We start from the raw sequence: 9,463 nt of genomic DNA, 5'->3' as shown, positions 1-9,463 counted from the left end.
GCCGGAAGTGCAGTCGCCGCGTCCGGAAGGTCTGGTCCTGAGGGAGCTGCCCCGCGGGGCGTGGCTGTGGGTTGCTCACCTGCTGGTTAGCGAAGCGGCGACCGCCGGCGGCCCGGGGCCCCTCGCGGCTCCTCAGGCCCACGCGGGGCGTCGCAGCCCTCCTGAGCTTCGGTGGGCCCCAGCGCGGCCCGTGTGGACCACCTGCGGTTTCGTCTGCTGGTTCCGGACCCATGGGCGCCGAGCCCCGTGGTGGGAATTAAACAGGTGGGCGCCGCCGGCCCGTTCTGACCTCGAAACACTGCGGCAGGAGGACGCGGGTGTCCACAGAAATGCGGTCCGGGGACTAAGCGGCGCCTCCCTTTCCAGCCGCGGGCCCTGCCGGCAGGTGCACCCCCCTCCCCCCGCGGCCAGCACCTGGCGGCAGTGCGGCCCCTGCGTGACCGAGCAGCCCCGCGGGGGCCTCCCATGTGCGCCAGGAGGGGACGTCGTGGCCCGTGGGAGCCCAGCAGGCACTGCCCGCGTTCCCTCTCCAGCCCTGACCCACGGCGCTGCCCGCTCCCCGCTCCCGCCCCGCCACGGTCCGCATCCTCCTGCCTCGGCCTGTGGGTGCTGGGCCCCCAGACCTGCCCGCTGGCTCCGGTCCCCTGTCCGCCCTTGCCTCCTAACAGCCATCCGCAGGCCGCGCCTGGCTCCTCCCTCCGGGGGCATCCGTGGCGGCAGAGATTTCATCGTCCTGTTGGTCGTTATCAGTTGGTGCTCGGACCGTGCGGGACACTCGGGACACTCGTTGGGTGAGCGGCAGGTGCGGTCCTGGCGGGCGCTGTGGGGCGCTGCTCGTGCCGAGCTCTGTGTGCACTTTCCACAGCCGCCCTCGGGCCTCCCAGCAGCCGTCTCCCCGCTTTGGAGATGGGGAGACTGAGGCCCGAGAAACCGAGCCGCTGGCCCAGGTCATGGGCGGCAGGTGGCACTTGGGCCGACGGGCAAGAGCGCACACTTAACCGCTACAAAGACCAGCGCGACTTCATTTCCTCCCATAACCACCCAATCAGTACGCTGTTTCCTAGAGTCCTCAGCTCCAAAACACGCCGGAGAAGGTATTTTTGGAATTCTAATAAGTCCAGGGATTTTAAACGTCTTTTGAAAAGGACTCCATGAAGATGGAACGTAGCCTTGGTACTGAACGGCTTTAAGTTGGGGCGGCTAGATGACCAGCCAGGAATGGCTCCTGTGTCCGGAAGAGCTAACGCCATTAGGTCTGGAGGGAAATGTTCACTCTCGTGATCAGGGTCAGAAAGGTTTGGGGTACAGCACATACTAAACCCTCCTCCTAGAAATTCATGGTGCAGATTGTGATCTAACAATAAAGGCCGAGCAGCCACACACACAAAAAGTGCCCGTATAATTTATTGTCCAAATGCAACACTTGTGTCTAAGATAAACACTAGGTCAGTCACGGTAATAGGACGACCATTCTTGGACACCCTACAGAACCCGCTGGAACTCTGTCATTCTGCATCTCAGGGACTTACTGAAACAGAAAGTGCTTTGTGTAATGTTTTCCCAGCGTGGCGCTGGCACCGGGACTTCAGTTGGAACCACACTGGCATTAGGAACGATGTGGTGTCATCATCAGCTCTCACGGGTGCAGACAGCCCCGCGGGTGCAAGAGCGCTTCCTGCTTTCCCGATTTGTGTCCAGTTCATCCTAATGAGCTCAGCTCCCCCGACATTCAGTCACCCCCGGAATTGGTGGTGTGCTTTCGACAGGACCCATGGCAGCTAATGTCCTAAAGGACTTGGCAATGGATCATCCCACGCAGCCTGCGGAGCGTGGGTCCACTCAACACGCTGGCACTTCCTGCTTCTGAGCCTGAAGCGAACAGCCAGATGGTGAGCCTGGTCAGTTCACTCCATGGAGAGCTGTCCGGGTCAGCCAGCTTGCCTTCCCCTCAGATTGCTACGCTGTTGCCCAGTCACCAGGCACATTGACTTTTTTCTAAGCAGGACGACAGGGCTGCTGGTGCTGTCTTGCTGGTCTCAGATACATCTCTCAGACACCGCATACGGCCAGTGTGATGACAGTGCTGAGCGAAGCTGACGGAGAGACGTTAGAGCCAGACTCCGGGTAGGAGGACACAAAGGTTATCCGGGAGGAACTAAACACACACACTTGACTGTGAAGCTGTGAGGAGAGTGTTAATGAAGGGTCTGCTTACAGGGGAGTGGCCACGTGTAAAGGAACATGAGGCGGCCTGGAAGGTCTGCTGGAGACGAGGAACAGGGCTGCCTGCAGAAGGGGTGGTCTTCTGCCCATCACAGCCATTGTCAGAATGGCTGTGCCGTGGAAAAGGACCAGGGACTCTGTCCTCCCATCCTCCACATCCTGCCAGCCCATTGGCTGAACCCGACCACAAGAAAGGCACAGGAGTCGGGAGCTGGAGGCTGTGGAAGTCACCTGCCCAGAGAGGAAAGAAGGGCCCAAATGGGTTAGGGCCAAAGTAGCTAGCGCCAGAGGAAAGAGTCCAAATCATGAGCCTCTGGATTAGGCCTGGTAGTTGGGGCTCTGAGGCAGGGACAGGTTCAGGGCTCGGTGATTTTTCTGTGCTCTCCGGCCTCACAGACCTTTCTTCTCTCTCCCCATTATGCCTCCCGCTCTGCTTGTCTAAGTCTTACCCTTCTTTCCAGCCTCAGCTCCGTTCCTGTGGCCTTTGCCAAAAGTTTCCTGGTGGCCCATTTCATTATTGTGCCCCATGCCTGTAATAATATTTATACTGATCATTTAACACCAAGTCTTCATTGTTCTAGATCTTATTAATGACCTGATCCTCAAACTAAATAGAAGGCTCGCCCTCGCTGGTTTGGCACAGTGGATAGAGCGTCGGCCTGTGGACTGAAGGGTCCTGGGTTTGATTCCAGGCAAGGGCACATGCACAGGTTGGGGGTGTGCAAGAGGCAGCCAATCAATGATTCTCTCATCATTGATGTTTCTATATCTCTCTACCTCTCCCTTCCTCTCTGAAATCAATAAAAATATATTAAATAAGTAAATAAATAAATAAAAAGCTCCAGGAAGGAAGGATGGGTGAAGCTCTACATATAGTAACTGCTCGATAAAACTTTACCAAAGAGGAGAAAGAATTCCCCGAGGATACCACTAACATAAATAATGGTGTTTGATTTCACTCAGTAAATTCTGTTGTAAGAAGATAAGTCATGTTTTCCTCTAGAGCAATGGGACTGAGTTTTTTTTTATGAGTATAACCTTTCCTTTTTTCTGTGAAATTTAAAAGTACTGCAGGCTAATCACAAAACTTCAAATGATATTGAAGCGTCCGAATTGGAAAGTAAAAGTCTTTTCCTTCTTCCTTGTACCCATGTTTAGTCAACTATTAATAGTTGCTTCATTTGTCTTAGAATGCCTTGATTTCCCTTTCATTCCTGAGGATGTTTTCACTGGATGTAATACTGTGGGATAATCTCTTTACTTTCAGCACTTGGGAAATATCATGACTCTTCCTTCTGGCCTCTATAGTTTCTGATGAGAAATACTTTCTGACATGAATTACTTTTCCTCATTTATCTCTTGCTGCTTTCAAGGTTTTGTCTTTAGTTTTCAGATGTTTGATGTGTCTTGATATGGATTTTTGTGGGTTTGTCTTGCTTGAGATATGTTCAGCTTCTTGAATTCATTTATGCCTTTTGACATATTTGGAAAGTTTTCAGCCACTATTTCTTCACATACTTTTTCAGCTCTGCCTTCTTTCTCCTCTCCTTCTGGGACTCGGATGACATGAACGTTGTTAGGGTTGTTATAGTCCTGTATGTCCCTAAAACTCTGTTTGAATGTCACACACACACACACACACACACACGCACACACACACACAAGTGCGCGTGCACACACACACACAAGACAATGTATTCATAATTACTTTTAAAAAGGAGGGAACTATGAAAAAATTTAAGCTTTTGTATGGCAACTTTCTGGAAGACAAGTTGGTAATATCTACCCAGATTTTAAATGTTGAACTTGTTGTTCCAACAAGCCATCTCTGCAAACTTATCCTTGAATATGTAGTCACCAAACTCTATATACACGTGTGTGTGTGTGCGCGTTTGTGTGTGTTGCTCATCAAACTGTATATGAAAAGAACCTCTATTACAGAATCGTTCATAATAGCAAAAGTGTGGGAACAACCCCATGTCCACGGTAAAGAACGCAGTAAATGATGTCCGCCTGGTTCAGTACGCCAGCCCCTCGAGAGAATGAGCTAGATCGCCAGGGACTGGATCTCCAAGGAAGAGGGGTCAGAGGGGTGGGAAGTGGTGGGGGGAGATGTTTGTGTCATCCCTTTGGATACATTGTAATTGTGTTTATGTGGCTCACGCTACATGTATTTACACGTTATACCAGCATGTAGTTTCCATTTATGTTAATACGTACATTTTTTTGGATGTGAAACACCAAATACTCTGCCTTGGATCGGGGACTTAGGTAGGTAGGGAAGAGACTGCCAGCAGGAAACTGTATCTTAATTTTTTTCTTTACTATTTGAATTTTCCAACCTTGTACTTTTTTCATGTTGACAAGGGTTACTTGAGCTGTGGAATAATTAGGAGCCTTTATTTTCCCTTTTCCCAATCTCCTGCTTTTAAAACTAATATACTTAATATTAAGAAAAAAATAACCATCCATAGAATTAGCTCTGCCTACTCACTGTGTTCATTCTAGGTTTCCACGGTAATATGTGTTAGCCTCTTTCCTGGCTGTATCATTGATGTGGGTTTTGATTACATTATTCAGTTACTTTTATAAAGTAGATCAAGATGCCAGATCAACTATCTGGATATGTAGGAATTGGTGTGTGGTTATAATTAGAGTTTATTGTTCTCACTGGATTGTCCCATATTAACATATTACATGTATTCCATGCATAGTACAGGACATTACAAAGTAGAATAATGGGGAACAATACTCTGATTAAATTTCACATTTTCTGAAGAAATCAAATACTTTTTTAATAAGTACCCTTAATCCTAAGATCATATGTGTTAATTGTCTCTTATTCTTACCTCCTTAGAAACTTACAGACATCCAAAAATGGTTGAGATTGAACAGGCTGAGGCCCAGCTCTCTGAGTTAGACCTGCTGGCCAGCATGTTCCCTGGCGAGAATGAGCTCACAGTGAATGACCAGCTCGCTGTAGCAGAACTGAAAGATTGCATTGAGAAGGGGACAATGGAGGGCCGATCTTCAAACGTTTACTTTACTATCAACATGAACCTGGACATGTCTGCGGACACAGTGGTAATGCAGCTTTGCTTTTTGGAGAATTGAAACACATCGAGACTTAACGCTGAGGGCATTTTCCTTCTCTTTTGATCAGGTGGTGTTTTCTCTGGCCTGTATTCTTCCCTTTGAATACCCTGCAGTTCTGCCTGAAATCACTGTCAGGTGTGTTACAGGAACTGGCTAGCTTTTAAGGTCAAAATTAATCGGAGAATAATAGCAATTCTTGAGTTTGTTTTCTGTTCCAAGAAAATTGATTTAATGTTTTATCCCATATCTTTTCTACCAGGTCAGTATTATTAAGTAGATCCCAGCAGACTCAGCTGAACACAGATCTGACCGCTTACCTGCAGAAGCATTGCCTTGGAGACGTCTGTATACTGAATGCCACCGATTGGGTTAGAGAACACGCCTGTGGCTATGTCAGCAGAGACCCCGCCCCTCCCCCCATTCCAGAAAGTACAGTCCAGCCTGTCCATGTCATTCTCACGAGACTCTGGATCTACAGCCATCACATCTACAACAAATGCAAACGAAAGGATATTCTGCAGTGGGCGAAGGAGCTCTCCCTGTCTGGGTTTAGCATGCCTGGGAAGCCAGGCGTCGTCTGTGTGGAAGGCCCTCACGGTGCTTGTGAGGAATTCTGGTCAAGGTGGGTGCACTCGCACAAACTCTGTGTGCCGTGCCAATCATCTCAGTTCTCAACTAGATCCTGGAGATGTAAAATAAGTATTTCCCTGGGTGGTGCCTTTGGGAATTCAGTCTCAAGTCATTGGACAAAGGAGAACTCACACGTGGTCACATCACTTCGCTCATCGGACACAGTGCACATGGGAGGGTTCTGTAAAGAGATGTTGCATCAAGGCCCTCCCTGCCCATGGATCTGACTCTTCCTCGTCATAAGCTGCGTATTCCCTGCGAGGCATGGGAGTTTCTAATCCCAAACTTCTCTACTGGTTTCCTAAATGAGTATCCGAGGTGTCCCTTTGGGGGGTTTGAGAATTAGTACTTTCTGTATCAGTGACAATGCAACAAGTAACTTTGGGGACAGGATTATGACCAGAATCACATTTGATTAAAATGAATCCCTGAGATTGTAAAATAGATGTCTACCCTTCTAGGAAAGTAATGTTTTCAGTGTTCTTGAATGCACAACACAAGTTTCAAATTTTCTACTTTGAAAATTTCTTTTCAGACTCAAAAAATTAAACTGGAAGAGAATTTTGATTCGCCATCGAGAAGACATTCCTTTGGATGGTACAAATGATGAAATGGAAAGATGGAAAAAATTTTCAGTTTTTGAAGAAAAAATGTTCAGTGTTGGTGGAGCCAGAGGAAACCACATGGACTTTGGTCAGCTGTATCAATTTTTAAATGCCAGTGGATGCGGGGATGTTTTCCAGATGTTCTTTGGTGTGGAAGGACAGTAGCTGAGCAGAGGAGTCACTGAAAGTATTTTGTCACTGTTTTTACCCACTCTTTCTAGAAAGATTCAGTAATTTTCCTTCAGTCCGTTCTAAAATGTTAGGGGTAAAAGAAGAGAAAAAGTAGCATAGCTCAAGTGCATCTGTTAAAAATTGTCCTGATTGAAAGCAGAACTGAGGCTTTATTTATAATCTTAAAATTACTGACAGGAATACCCTGGCATATCTACCCATTTTGAAAGAGAAATTAATTTGACTTGAGTGAGATAATATTGGTAGTCCAACTTGCCACCCGTTCTCTGACCCCTGCCGTTTACCTGCCTCCATGAGCTCTCCCAGCCTCGCTCGAAGCTCAGGTGGCCTGGGGATAGGGCTTTGGCTATGGGTTGCCTGGTAAAACTTTTGCTTTCCTGGTGAATATGATTGACACAGCAAGAGCACGTCTTACCCCTCTTTTTGCTGCAACACCAAGGCTGATGGTTGGAGCTGCAGTAGCCCCTTCATCCACGAGGGCAGGAAGGGCCAGGAGAACCACAGAGATGCCAGCGCCTGTGGTGAGCTGCTGATCCAGCACCAGCCCCTGCCTCGCTGTAGAGAGCTTATCATCTATATAAAAGCCTAATATAAAAGACCAGGAGTTCGATCGCTCCCAATGATGTGCGCTGACCACCAGGGGGTGGCGTGGAATGAAGGAAGGCCCCGGCCGGCCCTGACCGCCAGTCAGGCCTAGGGACCCTACATGGGCTTCTAGTTATGAAATAAAAACCATCTTATTTATATTTCTGTGCCACTTACTAGCAGTGGGAAGCTATTTTGCCAAATAAATTTTTGAAAGCTTTAGTTTTTAACCCTTTTCGGTCCAACATGGAGGCTGACTCGACAGACCGGGCGCTAGGAGCAGGTCCAACGTCGAGGCTGAGGTCGACACCGCAAACCGGTTCAACATTCAATCCCATCAATTAATTTGGACCAGACTGTTTGAACTCCAAAAATAAAATTGGACCTCAAAGGTTTAATCTACCCCAACCATTTGATACACAAATACGTGAAGTATTTCTTAAGTAGAGTTTGCAGCTCATATATATTTGTGTATACTTAATGCTCTGTTCCTGAGTTCACCTCACTGAGCTCAATCTCTTTTTAAAAAATGTTTTTATTGATTTCAGAGAGAGGAAAGGAGAGGGAGAGATAGAAACATGAGTAATGAGAGAGAATCATTTATTGGCTGCCTTCTGCACACCCCACACTGGGGATCAAGCCAGAAACCCAGGCATGTGCCCTGACCAGAATTGAGCCATGACCTCCTGGATCATAGGTCGGCGCTCAACCACTGAGCCACACCAGCCAGGCTGTACATTGTTTTAAGAAAAAGCACACTGCTATGTACAGATACACAGATCTCAAGTGTAACAAAAACACATAGAATATAATAATATATTAGTTTCCTTCCTTGAGACAAACCTGTCAAATTTAGACATTGGATTATTGACAGTGACCAAGAAAGTACAGATGTTCCAACCTCATGATTAGTAAATTCCTTTGAAAATGGGTGAGAGTAGTAGCAAAAAAGAAAACAGCAAGTTAGATGGTCCTACCTACATTAATGTAAGAGACACAATAAAAGCTGTAAGAAGCCAGTTAAATGTTAGAGCAATATGGCTTCCTTAGACTTTAAAAGTGAATATATATTTGATATAAAGATCCTGAAATGTAAAACTGTTCAATATGTGTATTCATTCCATAATGACAATTTTTCTATGTATTATTTCGGTAATATGTCTGGAATTAGAATCATCTGTGAAGAAAGTGTTATCCTTAAAAGAAACTATTAATGCCAAATCAAATTATGATTAAAAGTTAAAAATCTATAGAAAACAGTGTGAGCAGAAAACATTGGCTACATGTCCACTTTTATTTATAAAAGTAATTCCTATACAAACAATAGTATTCTTTTTTAAGTATGTTTTTATTGATTTTTAGAGATAGGAAGTGATTTAATAGCCTGCGTTTCTAACAAACACCCAGATGATGCTGATGATTGCATTTCAAAATCTCACACTGCCCTAGGCAGTTTGGCTCAATGGATAGTGTCCTACTGCCACCCTTGTGGGTGGGAGAACACGGCCAGCCTCCCCTCCCCCGGAACCAATCTCGCCTCCTGCCGCTGAGGAAGCGGAGAGTCAGCACTGTGGGCCCAGGCTCGGCTTCCTATTGGACAGGGGTGACGTCACTCAGGGAGACGTGGCTCTAATTGTGAGGTGATGCGGAAGGTAGTCAAGGCCGCGGCGGGAGGCGGGAGGCGGGAGCAGAAGTGGGGCGGCAGGAAGACCGGGGTGGGCGCCGGAAGGGGAGGGCCGGGAAGTTGTTCTGTGACCGCTTCCGGAGGCAGGGCCGGAAGTGGTGGCCCGGCTGTGTCAACCCGGGGGCTGCGGGCTGAGTGTGGCGGAGGTCGCGACCATGGGCGGGAAGAACAAGCAGCGGACCAAAGGGAACCTGCGGGTGAGAGCGGGTGGCCGGCCGCGCGGGGCAGGGCCGCGGGGCGGGGGGCGTGTGGCCTCCCGCCTGCGTCCCTGCGGCGGGGCCGGTGAGCAGGTGGCGGAGAGAGAGGAGGGGGTGCCACGCCGAGCTGCCCCCGCGCACACACTTTCTTGAGCAGATGCGTCGGTGCAGCGGCACCGGGAGGGCGCCTGCGGGGCGAGCCGGGCCGCGGACTCGGTGGGTGGGAGGCTGCCGACGGAGCCTGCGCGCCG

The 9,463-nt window shown here is 48.4% G+C and overlaps 2 protein-coding genes across 5 annotated transcripts in view; both read left to right on the top strand.

Moving 5' to 3' along the window:
• The first annotated feature begins 15 nt into the window (after window positions 1-15).
• On the top strand, window positions 16-8,648 carry RWDD2B (RWD domain containing 2B). Of its 3 annotated transcripts, none has more exons than XM_059686279.1 (5): window positions 16-385; window positions 5,081-5,307; window positions 5,387-5,454; window positions 5,579-5,941; window positions 6,485-8,647. In XM_059686279.1, exons 2-5 carry the CDS (start codon window positions 5,101-5,103, stop codon window positions 6,717-6,719), a joined length of 873 nt encoding a protein of 290 aa, XP_059542262.1. In that variant the 5' UTR covers window positions 16-385; window positions 5,081-5,100; the 3' UTR covers window positions 6,720-8,647. The 3 variants fall into 3 exon arrangements, with proteins under 3 accessions (XP_059542262.1, XP_059542261.1, XP_059542260.1); XM_059686278.1 differs by having other exon boundaries at window positions 17-264; window positions 6,485-8,646; XM_059686277.1 differs by lacking the exon at window positions 16-385 and having other exon boundaries at window positions 5,081-5,304; window positions 6,485-8,648.
• Window positions 8,649-9,063: 415 nt separating this feature from the next.
• The window catches only part of LTN1 (listerin E3 ubiquitin protein ligase 1), a 53,032-nt gene continuing 52,632 nt past the window's right edge, over window positions 9,064-9,463 (top strand). For both annotated transcript variants that reach the window (XR_009451721.1, XM_059686268.1), the window contains exon 1: window positions 9,064-9,212. Coding sequence is in view for 1 of the 2 variants with exons in the window: in XM_059686268.1 (XP_059542251.1) it covers window positions 9,171-9,212 (42 nt within the window). In the remaining variant the exon portion in view is untranslated. The remainder of the gene's footprint in view (window positions 9,213-9,463) is intronic.

Source organism: Myotis daubentonii, chromosome 3 (assembly GCF_963259705.1).
Source record: "Myotis daubentonii chromosome 3, mMyoDau2.1, whole genome shotgun sequence".
Classification (NCBI taxonomy): Eukaryota; Metazoa; Chordata; class Mammalia; order Chiroptera; family Vespertilionidae; genus Myotis; species Myotis daubentonii.
The sequence above is the reverse complement of the archived record's forward strand: the minus strand, read 5'-3'. Positions and strand labels throughout refer to the sequence as shown.

What these genes read in the sequence shown, in the direction of transcription:
- RWDD2B (XM_059686279.1), top strand. Translation starts at nt 5,101, where the DNA reads ATGGTTGAGATTGAACAGGCTGAGGCCCAGCTCTCTGAGTTAGACCTG. An exon ending in CTGCCTGAAATCACTGTCAG is followed by an intron (nt 5,455 to 5,578) that starts GTGTGTTACAGG and finishes CTTTTCTACCAG; the next exon opens with GTCAGTATTATTAAGTAGAT. An exon ending in TGTGAGGAATTCTGGTCAAG is followed by an intron (nt 5,942 to 6,484) that starts GTGGGTGCACTC and finishes ATTTCTTTTCAG; the next exon opens with ACTCAAAAAATTAAACTGGA.